Source organism: Cyanistes caeruleus, chromosome 4 (genome assembly GCF_971803275.1).
Source record: "Cyanistes caeruleus chromosome 4, bCyaCae1.hap1.1, whole genome shotgun sequence".
Classification (NCBI taxonomy): Eukaryota; Metazoa; Chordata; class Aves; order Passeriformes; family Paridae; genus Cyanistes; species Cyanistes caeruleus.
In genome coordinates this window covers 81,896,318-81,910,583 of record NC_141704.1, presented here as the reverse complement: position 1 = coordinate 81,910,583, position 14,266 = coordinate 81,896,318, and the positions used below count along the sequence as shown (strand labels likewise).

The window sequence follows — 14,266 nt, the reverse complement described above, 5'->3', positions numbered from 1 at the left end:
TGCTACAAAACATGCAGTCCAAAAGCAAAGGAGAGTGGAAATTTTGTACCCCAGCACAGCATCTGTTTGTATTGTTTTTCTGGTAGCTTGGAGCTCCAAGAATGCCCAGCAGTTCCTTCAATAATCCTTGTTTTGAGGAGATGGAATACATTTGTGTTTGTTTCATTTCCTTTTAATTTCCTTTATCATCTTAATCAAAATTGTGTTTTATAACAGAAGAAATCTAGATACCTTTCCTCCCATCTCAGCTCAGCTTAATTTTTACTCTAAAGAAGCTGTTAGAAAAACATGTTGATGTTGAATTCTATAAAGGAAAAGACTCCTTATCTTTTATTTGAAATAAGGCTCTCATTAAAAAAAAACAAAACAACTTCCAAATCACCACAGATAGGGCACATTGAAACTCTACAATAAAATTAACATAATAAAAAAAAATTTAATACTACACTGTTGAGTTTTTATGCTTTTTGCTTAAAACTGAATCTTATATACATATATTCAAAATGCATAATCCCACTGTTGTGCATCACCTGAAAGGACAGCAGATATTGTTATTGAGAGCCAGTTGAACTGATGAATTGGGTAGCAGGCACCTTAGTGTCCCATTCTTACTGATTAGTGGGGCAAAAGAATAGTGCAACAAAAATATAAGAAATAATTGTGCAAAGAATTAGATTAATTTTAAGCTGAAGTAGTCAAAAGGTACACAGAACGGCAATAATTTTGGATATAGCTTCCTCAAAAAAGCATGATTTCCTCAAAGCCTCTGAACCTTCTTTGTTTGGTTTTTTTTTTGTGTATATTTAAATTTGTAATATTGTACAATGGGATTGCAATAGTGTAGTGGACACAAGTCTTTCATTTACACAATCAGCTATCTTCTGATAGTAAAGTGGGTTTTATACTGATTCTCTAGACGTTTTCTCCTGCCAACTATTTTCTATGTATGTTTCTCTTCAGTCAAAATATAAATAGCCCCTGGCATTCCTTCCCAGGCATCCTGGTGGAGGGAGTTGCAGAGGCTGTATTTTTACTTTGTTCTAGTTAAATCTCACCACCGTTCACACAGCTGCTCTTCTGTACAGAAAGGTGTTGTTAACTTTCATGGAAGCACTATGAGATAATTTCTTTCATGAATTTAGTGACAGTCTCGTGCAAACCTGCTCCTGTTCCTCTTGTTCTCAGAGGCAGGAGTGTCAGTAATTTCAGCAGGAAGGGAAAGCTGCACGGTGTGTGTTGGTCTGTGTGGGACTGGATGTTAAGAGTTTGAGTTTGGTCCCTCACTCTGAGGCCTGAGGAGGCTTGCTGAATTTGGGGGGAATGGGTGGATTAGGCATCAAGTTGGCAAAGGAAGAAGGCAGCAGTCATGTTCACTGTGCCAGCATTTGAGCTGCCTTCACTTCCCAAGCAGCCTTTCCTTGCCTTTGTTTCTCTTGCCTTCAGCTTACAGTAAATGTCAAATGCTCTGAGATCTCAGTGTTCATGTTGCTGCAGAGGTATGTGGGTGTACCCAAGCCTCTGCCTTGACAGCTTGGGTTTTTTTGATCCAAAAAGATTGAAGCTTCCTTTTGACACTTCATCTTGACCTGTTCCTTATACCTGAGCACTGTGATCTTGCACTTCTGCCTCTGAGTTGAGATTAATTGCAAGAAATTAAAAAAACCCAACACTTTTAAAATTCAAATACTTTTAAACTTCTGACACCCTGACATCCCTAGTGAAGTGTTAACAGTTACCAGTGTTAACTGTTCATCACGGTATTATAACCTGTCTGCCACAGTCTTGGACTTAGTTGTTAATCACCTGGAGCATCTTAAATTTATCAGATTATGGACATTTTTTAGGCCTTATCTGGTTTTAGTAGTCAATCTCAGTGTGATGCCACCATGAATTTAGTACAAATCTCAATTTCAGCTTACTTTGCTTAATCATCTTCCTTTAGCTTTGCACCCTAAGGTGTGATTTGTGGTAATAGTGCTGCAGGATATTTACAGAAAAGAAAACCAGGCTGATGAGGGAAGAGACTGGAAAAGGAAGGAGGCATTAGAATTTGAGTATGAGCAATAGCAGAGCCTTCATCTCTCTTGTGCATCTGGGAAACAGCATTCCAGTCTGCACAGTGAATAGGTGTACAGTGCAGTTGCCTCAATTAAAATGCAGTAAAACAAATATTTTTCTCTTGTGTCATAATAAGGCTTTTTCAGATGCTAATGACTTCAGTTCATACCAGTTTCCCAACCTTGGCAAGGTGCTGTGTATAAACATTGCCCAGAGGGCCATTTGCATGCTCTAGGAGAATAAATTTACAGTTTAAAAGTTTGACTGCGTGTTGTTTAGGTAAACAAAAGCATAATTTCAGAAGGAAGTGTCTAGAACCATATAATGTGAAGGAGGTGGATTCACAGAGGCTTGCATCTTCCAGAGCAATTTAGGTTAAGGCTGAGCACTCAGTTAAAAGGTTTCTAAAGAGGAATGGTAGTAGGACATGAGGAAGGAAGATCTCTCTGTGTTAAATTTGGCATCAGATGGAGAGTTTGACATGGAAAGGACTTTGTGCTTGTCATTTTAAACATGTTTGTAATGTTAAGCTGCTGGGTGGAGGTGTTTGTTTCTGTCCTGCCTCAAAGCCAAGTGTGAACATCTAAAGAGACTGTCTAGTGCAGTGCTCCTGTTCAAGAATGTGTCTGAGTTTGCTGCTTGCTCCAAGGTATTTATGATGCATCTTTCCACTTCTGGGGTAGCAACTTCCGGACCTCTTCTGCTTCTCTACCTGGACCTTGTGTTGGGAAAAAAGTGGGGCTTAAGAAAACACTGCAGTGGTGTTCTATGAAATTCTAACGTTAGACTGTGAGTTTTTGCTTAGCAGATTAAGTGCTTCTTTTTTAGTGCATTTTATTGTGTGTTTGCCTTGTGTCTTCTGAGAAATGAAGTCTAGAGTCCCTGGTTTGGACTTGAAAATTCAGACCTTTTCTGTAAACACATGAATTTTGTTCTAGCTGCACAGTAGTATTGATAATGCTTTCTGTGTTTATTCACAACTCTTGTTTTTTGAAGGTCTTGGTGCCCCTGGTTCTGTTACAACAATTTCTGATGGAGCTGACCAGACGGGGCCAGGAACCACTGAGTGCCCTTGTGAACTTTGGGGTGACATATCTAGAAGATTATTCTGCAGATTATATCATTCAACAAGGAGGATGGGTAAGAAAACTTCATTTCTAAGTGTCTAAGTGTGATCCTAGTAGGAGTGACAGCTAAGAGGGGTTGCTAGAAGTAAGCAGATGCAAGAAGGAATGACTCAGAAAAAGAAATAAAGAAAAAATAATCAGCATATCAGGACCAGAAAGGGATCTTGGGCAGTCATCTATTTCTCTTCTCTACCCCAAGGCAGAACTGACTTTCACCCATTCATTTGTGATGTTGGTATTAAAGACCTGTGTGATTGAACTCCACAATATCCCCAGGCAGTCAGTTCCAGTTCTTTGCACGTCTGGTTTGTTGGATTGCTGTTGAAATTGGAGAGGTCCTTAGGTGTCAGATAACAATTAATTTTCATGCAGTGTGTGTTAAGGTGCTAATTTGTTGCAGTATGGTGGGCTTTGTGCTTCCCTGTTAAAATGCATGGAGCACTGAATTTGGAAGCAGACACCCATAAAAAGAGGTGATATGCCTGAGAGGCTCCTCTTTTTAATGGTATCTTCATCCTCTGGTGACTGCAGGAAAAGTTATATGGGTTTTTTTCCTCCTCTTAAATTTCAGAGTTTCTTAGCAGATAAGTAATTGGGGAGCACTTCATCCAGAAATGTCAATAGGTACTAATTAATTTTTATAATAAATGATAGCTAATGCATATTAGAGTTTATAGCTGTATAGGAACATGCATAGAATAAGCAATCAGAATTTCTTTGTGCTGCATTTTTCCTTGTAGAAATCTTTAATTCATGGTAACCAGTGTTCCTGAGTCATGGCGTGCTGAGAAAGTTTCATTTAGAAACACATCAGAAAGGCAGCTCACAGCTGATGAGCTGGATCTTGAAGGCTGAACCTAAGATTTACTGGGTTTGGGAAGAATGCCAGATTTGAATGGAATTAATCTGGGATTTGTGAAATGGCTCCAGCAAGCTGTTTTATTCTAAAAAGACAAGCTGTTCAGGAAAACCCAGTGATGAAGATGTACTAGTGGGAAAAATCTCATTCTTGTATTTCAAGAGTTTACCTGAGGGTTGTTTTTTTTTTGAAGTGTTGCTTGTTCCAGAATTTCTGCACATCTGCACCTTCTCTACCGATTCCTTTCCTGGCAGTTGTGGAGAACAATCCCCAAGGCCTGCAGGAGAGATTGTTTGTCTTTAATTGACAGAAGCACTAACAGCAGGCAGCCAAATGACCGTAGGTCACTTGATAAATGCACTCAAATCTCAAAGTATTTTCATTCCAGGGCAGGCCCTTACTTGCAGCTTTTAGACAGATCGATGTTAGTACTTTGTAGCTTTTCTGCTTCGTTTTTTGACCTCCAAAAGGGCTGTGCTGTGTTCCCCAGCCCCCTTTTGAGGCCTGCAGTAAATGCATAGAGCGCAAAGCTTGTGAAAACAAGCAGCTTTCCAGCACGGCCTGCGAGGGACGGGGCTGTGCTTTGTGTTTGGGTGGCTGTGCATGGATGTACAGATCTGGGTGGTGGTGTCCAGCGGGCTCCCAGCGTGTCTGTGCACATCCAGCCAGGCAGAAAATCAGACTGACACAGGCAGTGCAGCAAACAAGCCAGAGCTATTTTTGAAACAGCACAAGAGGCGAGGAAAGAGACAAGGTGATGAAAATCCTTTCCAGATGAATTAATGTAGCTGCACTAACCTTTGTGAGTTGCTCTGGGGATGGGCTTGGGGACCCACGGGGCATGTGGCTTTTTATGGAGGAAGGGGAATACATGGTTATATTGTATTTTTCCTCCCTGTAAGGAGAAGGTTCGTTTTCACCCTGTGGCATGTTTCTGGGTTTGTTCCGAGTCTGTGGGGTGGCAGTGCTGGGAGCAGGGCGTGGGGCCAGGATGGGAGAGGTTGTGATCTGAGAAGGGCCAGGAAGAGCCTGGCAGGCTGGTAGCCACACCAAGTGTTGGAGTGTTTGCATTTTTTAAGATAAGCATCTGCCACAGGGGCTCTGTGTGCAGGATCAAGTTGTCAGTAATAATTTGCTTGAGCCATAAGGGCAATGTGTAAACCTGGGAGTCTCCGGTGACTCATGTTGCTGTGACAGTAAGAGGTTCAATTTTTGTGTTATTTTGGAGCTGTATGAAGCTAAGTCTTTCCCACAGCTTGCTTAAAAGATGAGATGCAAGAATAGCCTATGGTTTTCTGTGGATCTGGAGCAGAGGAGAGCTTCAGGGAGTCAGCTTTTCAGGGGCAAACCTGAAAAGCTCTGTAGTGCCTCTGGTGCTGTCTCATCCCTTGGCTCCATGTAATTTGTAATCTTCTACAATTTTTGGATTGAAGTCAACCTTTGCCAAGAGGAGAGTAGCCAGTCAAAGGTAAGGGGTCAGCTGAGCTTTTCCTGTGCCTCACTGCAGATCTGTGGAGTGAGAATTGCACAGAGCTGTGTCATCCATTTGCTGCATCATTCTGTGCAGCCACGATGCGGCTGGAAGAGCTGCCAGGGTTCTGCATGTGTGCGAGACTTGAGCTTCTCTTGTGAGCTCAGGAGGCTTGTAAGTCCAGGAAAGCATCTGACTGACGGTGGTAGGCAGCTAACTAGAAGCAAAATTTCCAGCTCAAGGGAATAAAGGTTTACAAATTGGGTAGCTATGCAGCAGATTTCGAGAAATTGGCATGGCTTGTGGGAAATGAGAAATTTGATATACAGGAGGATGAGAAGTTGCTTTTTGATTTTCCATGCCAGTCCCACAGAGGCATGGTGCTGAGATGGTGTGCTGAAACAGTGAGTATTGCCCTCCCATTCTCCCTTCAGGCACTAAAATTGTAATTCAGCTAACTTTTGATGGTAGTGTGGGACTGGGATGTACCAGTGTGTTGGTTGGGTTGGTGAGGGAATAGCTGGCGTATTTTTATATTCCCTCTTTCACTAATTGCTCTGACAGGTTTGGTTACAACTCGTGCACTTACCTTTTGGACTCTTTAAGTTTTAGTATGATCTCTCTTTTGGAGCAAAAAGCCTGCTGGGCATTCCAGGTTCTCTAAACAGACACATGTGGGGACACATTTCTTCCTCCTGACTAGTGAGTCCAGTGGTCCTACTATGACCTTTTTCCTTCATCATCTTGAGCCATTGCTGAACAAAATCCTGCTGGATTTATAAACAGCTTTGTTCTTTTCTTTCACAAAATAAATGGGAACGTTAGGGCTCAACAGAGAGACATGCAGTGTGTACATGCCCCACCCCTTTTCCTCATCTCCCCACCCCTTTTCCTCATCTCCCCACCCCTTTTCCTCATCTCCCCACCCCTTTTCCTCATCTCCCCTCCCTTCTCCCTTTGTACCTCCCCTGCCTTTTTTGCTCCCTCTGACTTCTCCAGGGCTGGATGCTGCTGCATCAGAAGCAATTCTTGTTCTCCTGGAAAAGCGCACAGTAAGACCAATCAGTTGGTAAGGATTTTTTTCCCTCTTCCTTTCCCACCCCTTCCCAAATAATTAATTTCTTCTCAAGTTCTGATGATCCTGTTTTCCATGGTTAAATTTCATCTTTGTAGAAATATCTGGGAATGTCTATAAGGAGGAAAGAGTGTAAGTTTTCTTGGAAGCTATCTGCTTTTTTTTTTTTCTCTCAGGTTCTCATTTCTGCTATCAGTCCCTCTGCTTTCCCCTTGTTTTAACCTGTTTATCAGAGTGCAGTTAATAACCTTTATTCTCAGCACAAGCCTGGGAGTTATATTTGTGATCTGTGGCAGAAATTGTCTCTGTCTTCCCAGGGGTCTTGTCTCATTGAGTTCAGACCTGGATTTGCATTTAACTAGTTAACTGCCCATGCTGAAGGGAATAAAAGTAAAATGTAAAAAAAGTAAAGGGAAAAAAAGTAAAATAAAAAGAAAAAAGTAAAATTTTTGCTTGAAATCTACAGTGTTTACAGTTTCCTATCTCAGCCTTAGAGGAGCTGTTTTCTCTGTGTCTCCAGTGTTTTGTCTTGAGCTTTGCAGCTGGTTTAGTTGTTTTCTTTGCTGCTGGGGATTGAATAATACACATATTAGAGAGTGTTGACAGTCTGGAGCAGAAGGAGAATAAAGAGGCAATTGTCATCCTAAGGAAGTGAGGTAGTCACTTTGTGCTTCTGGAGATAAAAATCTCCCGTAGCAGTCCAGGTGTCTGCCCTGGGAATGACACTGCAGAAATAGAGACGTGCTCAGCTGGAGGAGAGAGAAGTTTAATGTGGCAGAGATGCAAGAAAGGGCAGTGTAGTTAGGGGAGTCCTAGAAAGGAGTTTTCCTTTCAAAATAGTTATGCTTTATGCTTGTATCATGGAATACTGCAGCGAAGTGTCTGCTTTTATTTATATGTAACTTCATTGGTACAGTAATAGATTTTTTTAATTTTTAGGCACTGTAGGTGAAGAAGGACATTAAATAGTAAAGGAGCAACTTGATCTCCTTTCTTTTTTCCCTTCCAACAGGTTTGAATCTGAAGAAGTGGTCTATAAATAACTGAATTTACCTCATTGAAAACCATAAGACTGAAACCTAAAGGGTGTGTTGCTTTGGTGCTGACTTTCTGCAGGTTGTAGAGGTTATGTTGGAAGGCAGGGATGGAAGAGGGATCATTTCTGCAGGCTGTTGTAGCCAAAACATCCCTTGAAGGGAATGAGAGCAGTGGCTGCAATATCAGAGTGCTTTGATATGGTTCACTCAACCTTCTTCTCCTTTTTTTTCCTTAATAAAATGTGCAGTCCTATTTGTAAGAGTTCTGCTCCCTTTTTCTCAGCTCCACCTATCTTGACAGTTTCAGAGGGATGAACAGAGAGGCACAGTAAGTGCCTGAGGGCTTTTTGGGACTTCTTTATATTTTAGAATGTTTTGTTCTGGATCTGAGTGTTGTCAGCAGCTCCTTTATAATCTGTTTCTCTGAAGGATTAGCCAGGTGATGCTGTCAGGTCTGGCTTCCACGAGAGTCTGAAAAGGTTTGGTATAACAGGGCTGGGCAGGCAGAGGGAGCAGATGGAGCCACAGCCTGGGCACACCCAGGTGGGAGTGAAGCCATTCATGGGCACAGACACCCCTGCTCCAGCACAGAGCTACAGATCATGGAGCAAGCACATTCCCAGCTCTAGGGAAGTTTCTTGTTGTGGGAAGGTTGCTTATTTCCCTGTGGGAGATGCCTTAGGATCCCTGGACTTAGGCCAGTTTGTCACTCCTTGCCTCTTGTTTTTCAGAGACTGGATTTTAAGCACAAATGCATTTGGTGTGTTCTGAGTGCTTGTTGCTGTGGCACTGTTGGTGTGGGGAAGGTGGCCATAGAAGCATAGAATATCCTGAGTTGGAAGGGACCCAAAAGGAACCACACATGTGCCTGAGAGCATTGTCCAAATGCCTCTTGAACTTCATTTCTCTCTGGGATAGATTATGTTACAAGACAGTCAGTGCCCTCACCTAAGAAACTTCCTATCTGAGTTGAGTGTTGGAAATTTTTATTATAGCCAAGATTGCTCTTCTGGGACACTGTGTTCTGCCAGCATTTCCTCTTGAACCTCAGGATACTCTTTTTTCTCAGGGTTTTTTGTGGTTCTGTTTAGTTTTGTGTTGAGGGGTTGAAGCTCAGGGAACATGGAGATTTTTCCCCTGGTGGAACTCTTGGACCTCTACATAATTTTGCCTATGTCAGACAAAATCAGCATCTGGGTTGTACAGGTGGCTTGCTGGGCTGTATATTTTTCAGGTAGGCTTTTCTGTGTCTTCAGAAATGAGTTTTGTGCGAGTTGTCTATCCACATCATTCCTTGTTTCTACTTGAACTGAACCAGAGAGACCAGTTGAAGTTTTAAGAACACTTAAAACCAAACCCTGGATGAAGCTGTAAAAGCAGTTAAGACACAGCTGTTCTGCATTTTCCTTGTCTTTGGAGGAGGGCAGGGCATTCAAAGTCTGCTCTAGGATGCAGCAAATGCTTTGTAGGACACCTAAATGGGGATCTCTTCTAATCTAATTTCATCTCCGTTATAGATGCAATGTGTGCTACTACTCCTGGTATTTTTTGTAGAGAAAAGAGTTGCTTTTATCTTTGGGCCATTTAGAATTTTGATTTGAATATCTCTTAGCACCAGAAGCAGCTTTGCATAAATCATGCTGAAATTATTATTTTGTCAAATAAGGATTTTTTTTCCTTTTGTGTAGTTAAAGGTTTTGCTGTTCAGCAAATACATACTATAGGTAATGAGCCTGTTTCTTTGTATAGACTTAACAATAAACATAGTGGAAAACTATAAAAGATAATATAGACTACTTAAGAGTCAGTTGCTATGTTTTGAGGAAGGTTTTGTTACATTTGCTGTCTTTAAATTGTAATTGAAAGTTAACAGGTGTTTTTAAGTAACAGTGCTGTACTATATTATTGTAAGAGCTTTCAGAGGTTTTTTTTTTCATTATTCTGTTACCATCTTGCTGTTGTCCAGTGTAGCTCACTCTATAGCACACTGGCTGTAGCCTCTCCTGAGGGCAAGTGTGCCACATTTGTTAACAGTGACTCCTGTACAATCACTGTGCAACATTCCTGGGTCAAACCCCACAGGCTGAGGACAGTGATTGATTTTGGTAGCTAATCTTTTCCCCAAGACTGGCTCAAGGGATGTGCCTCATTCTGGCAGTGTTGCAGCCAAGCAGGGAAATGTGCAGCTCTCTGTCTGCTCATAAGTTGTGCCAACTCTTCCCTCAAGTGGCAGTGGTTGGCATCAGGAGTGGCAGGAAGCTGCAGAGAGGGACTCCAGCTTCTCTACTCCACCTGACATGGTTCTCTAAGCATGCTGGATGAGTAAAAGCACTCCCAAGTTTGCAAGTTTCCAACTGCAAATATGAAAAAAAGCAACTCTGATGTTTCTGGTTTGAAGCAGTATACTATCTATTTACAATAAACAAAGCAGGTCAAGAAATACTTACATTCTGTACTTATTATTAAATCTAAAGTATAAGGCTTATATAAGGCCTCCTCAGGTTATTAAAAATCCTTCCACATATTCCATCCTGTCCTGAAATAATCTGCCTGTTGAAGCTTTGCTTCTGGGTCACATCTGTAGATGAATCAAGAGAATTGTCCTAAATGTCATTCAGTTTTTATCACAGCTGGTTTAAAAGGAAAAAAAACCCCACCAAAATGCAAACCTCAGTTGAACTGGCACAAAATCCGAGCTTTATCCGCTTGACTTTATGTATTAAATCTTAATTCAGCTCAAGAAATATTAATGGTGTATCCTAAATAATGCTTATTACTGTCTGGATTTTCAATTAAAGCTTCATAACGAAAGCTTTTAAGGAAACAGCCCTGGAATTACCCAATGCCAGTGTGTGTGAGCTCTGCCCCAGCCTTCCCAGCCAGGGGCAGTCTGTCTCTCCAAGCCTGGGGAGCTGTGTCCCTGAGGCACTGACACGGAAGGTAAATTGTCTGTGGAGACAGAAAGGAATCAGCGAGGCTGCAGAAGGCTCTGATTTATCGGGAGCCAGCAGCTGATAACTCTTTTGAGGTCAGCGTGGTTTGCGTGAGAAAAGGAACAATGAAACTCTTGAGCCCCTTTGGTCCTCCTCCCTCCTGCTGAAGGCATGCTGAGTGTGCAGTGTTGGCATTATTAATTAATCAATTAACAGTATTAATGAGGATGGCCCATGTATCATCCTTCATTTCCTTACCCTCTCCAAAGCAGTTTATCCTGCACATTACCCTCTGGATGTACCCAGATCTTGCCTGTATTTTGTGAGAAGCAAATCTGCAGTGAAATTAGGTATTGAGAAGTACAGGATGATTTTAATTTAATTTCTGACTACAGGTGGCTCCACCCTCCCCTCTGTGGCTGCTGAGTCACAGCTCGAAGCCTCCTGGCTTTCACCAGTGCACAGTGTGTGATTTTAGGGGAATTCAGGCTGTCTCAGTATAGCCCTTGTTGGTGGGGTTTTTTTTTTTGCTACAGTCACCAGAGCTCACAAATCCTCAGCAGCATAGTGTGTTTTTGGACTATTTTTGTATATGCCTCATGCTGAGTGAGTCACAGCAGCATGTGTGCACTTCCATGGGAATGTTAAGAGCAGAGCTGTTATCACTGCTGTGTGTCCCTGTTCTTTCTTCTAATGTCACACCACAGATGTGCTCTGGTGTGTTGTGATGTGGTGTGGACAGGAAATAAATTCATCCTGATTTGTGGAAGTGGAGACCTAAACAGAGAGGAGGATAGTACAGAGGTTTGTGAGACTGCAGGTTTTATCCCTAATTATTTTGTTGTTTGATTGCCATTTTTCTGAGTCTGTGTTGTAACTTTTTCTCTAAAAATTCTTTTTCGTTTCTTTTTTCTCTTTCTCTGATTCTGCTGCACTTTTTTTGTATTTTTCTTTCTCCTGGATTTCTTAGTCTCTTCTGAGCTGAGTTTCTTTGGGAATCTTCTTTCCCACTTATCTCACTTCTCTAGGTTTGAAGAAAACTCCCGAGCTCGTTAGAATCTTGTTTCTCGTGTTTATTAAAAGGTCATTACAAAACTTGGCAGGTCTCTCCAGACTATCTGCACAAGTTCAATTCACCACAACCTGGCTCATTTTTACTCTGGTGGTACAAAATGACCTTGTGGCTCACTTTGGCTTTGAAAGCACAAAATGGCCCCAAACTATGCAGTTCTTTTATCTTTATACTCATTCTTACCCAATTAACAATAGACACATATGTTATTTTTCTAAATGACCCATCACCTGTGTGCTGCACTGTGGCATTTTCTAACCAATCACTTACTATTACCCAAAAACTTTTAGAAGAAAATGAAGAAGAAGGAAAAGAAACAACATTCTAAATCCTCCATCTTGCCTTCTGCTTTCTAAACTAACTTAAACTCTAAACTTTTTTACCCAGTGACTTAAGAAAACTCTCTAATCTACACACTCACACTTTTTGCTTTTCTGTCTAACTTTAACAGCTGTTTTCATGTATCACCATGAAAACATGCTCATGAATTTCATGTTATATGAAATTCATTGTTTTTCTGGATCTTAGAATTAAGTATCAGAAACAGAGCACACACTCTGTATCTCAGACTCCAACATGTGTCACCTGTGGAAATAAAAAATTGACTTTGATCATAGGTGTCTGTTAGTGGCTTATACTCCAGTGAGAGTATTTCCTACTTTAACAGCATTCAGGGCAAAACCTGCTGGTCAAAGGAGTGAGTGTACAGAGTGTGTGGGCAGCAGGCTGCCTGTCCATCCTCAGCAGAGGCTGGTGAAGCCAAGCACAGTGCCTGACTCCCTTTGCTGCTCTCCAGTGTCTGCTGGAACAGGACAGGTGGAGTTCTGTCCTCCCACACTGCACAGGGCTCAGTGCTTGGTCTCTTTGGATCTAGTAACCTCTGCCTTTACTTCAGTTTCTTGGCTCTTCTTTTTCATTGCCCTTAATTTGCACTGCTGGTTGCTTCCTCCTATGCTCTGCTTTGTTTTAATGGCCTGAGAGGCATTAAAAAGAAAAGCAAAAAATTAGTTCTTCTACTGTAACATGACTTTCAGAAGGGTGATGGAGTCTTGAACTGTCAGTGACTGCTTGCAGAGCAGAGCAGAGCTTGCTTTGGGTTTGGCACTTGGTTGGTGTCTGAAAATTTTCACAAATTTAATGCTTTACTCATTTTTATTGCATTCTGAATTAAGACTTTGTGGTGATCCTCAAATGATTAGTGAAGAGTTTATTTGCTTTTAACCCCTTCCTCTTTGCATTGTTTCACTATAGTTCCTGAACATCTTACCAAGCTGGATGATGTTTCCCACATCTGAGCAATTTAAAGGCATTTATGAAGAAAAGTTCCTTTTCATGTGTTCTGTAATGTTCCTTTGCCCATGTCCAAATATCTTCCAAAATTCCATGGGCTGAGGGTTAAAAACATCTCCGCAAAATAGAAAGTGTGTTTGTTTTTAACTGGCATGAGTTCCTGACACAGGATCCATAAAAAGTTGTGAAACAACCAAGGAGGTATCTTGGAATGGGAACAGGTAGGAACCATGCGTCAAATTCACAGGTGTTGGGAAGGGTTTAAAAAAGGGACAATTGCTCAGAGTGCTTTAGGAGAATTATTGTGTGTGGAAGGGAGCAAGGAGAAAGAGAATGAATGGAATTTTTTGTTATGATGGACCGTAGAGGAAAATTTGGAACTTGCACAGAAGGGGCTCCCAGCACTGCAGTACTTCATAGAGTGTTCAAATCATTCTTGTTACAGGCAAGAAAGTTATTAAATCTTTGTTAATTATTTTACAGACTTCTATTATATGGCACAGGAAACTTAGGTGCTCCTCTCTGCTCTCATCTCTTTGTCCTTGTTTCAGCTGAAATTGTTTCAGTTAGTTTTCTTCCTAGCTGGTACAGATCTGTGCTTTGGATTTAGGGTGAGAATAGCACTGGTAACACACTGAGTTTTTAATTGTGGCTGAGCAGGGCTTACCCTGAGTCAAGAGGTTTTCAGAATCTCTGCCAGTGAGGAGGGGCACGAGAGGCTGGGAGGGAGCGTGGCCAGGGCAGCTGTCCCAAAGTGGCCACAGGGATATTCCAAACCATGGATCCCAGTACATGAACTGGGGCTGATCACAGGGAATCAGTATTTTACACTTGCAGTTTCTACAGCTGAAATCCACTGTCAAATTTTTAGGATGCCTACAGATTTTTCCTAGCTAAACAAAAAGCATGCAAACCCTGTCACTATCTCTCGGTGTTTGTACTTGGTTGTTTCCACTTCAGTTGTGTAGCCAAGGTTATGATACTAGTCTTTAAAAGTGAACTTTTTTAAGAATAGCTAAAATTGTTGAAAATTACTAGAATTACTGTAGATTCCAGCTTGTTGGTACAAAGTAGAAATACAGGCTTCACATGGCACTGGGAATGGGATAAATTAATGTAAGAGGAACACTGTTAGATAAAAATGAACAAGCAATAGAGAGCACTTGCACAGAAAGGAGTGGGGAGTGCTATTCAGCTGGGATCATGCACTTGCATTTGCTTTCTTTTTCTTCATACTGTTGCAGTTTGGTTTCAGACTTTATTATCTTGTCAGGTTAATAAGGACCATGTGGTGTGTTTTGGTGATGCCATGGCACAAAAGTAAGGTCAGGGAAAGGAGGAGCT

General features: G+C 41.5%; 1 protein-coding gene across 2 annotated transcripts in view; it reads left to right on the top strand.

The window, feature by feature from the left end:
- Window positions 1–14,266, top strand: part of BCL2L13 (BCL2 like 13) — a 40,552-nt gene that overhangs the window by 19,383 nt on the left and 6,903 nt on the right. For both annotated transcript variants that reach the window (XM_086886034.1, XM_086886035.1), the window contains exon 6: window positions 3,055–3,198. In XM_086886034.1, coding sequence (XP_086742160.1) covers window positions 3,055–3,198 — 144 coding nt within the window. The remainder of the gene's footprint in view (window positions 1–3,054; window positions 3,199–14,266) is intronic.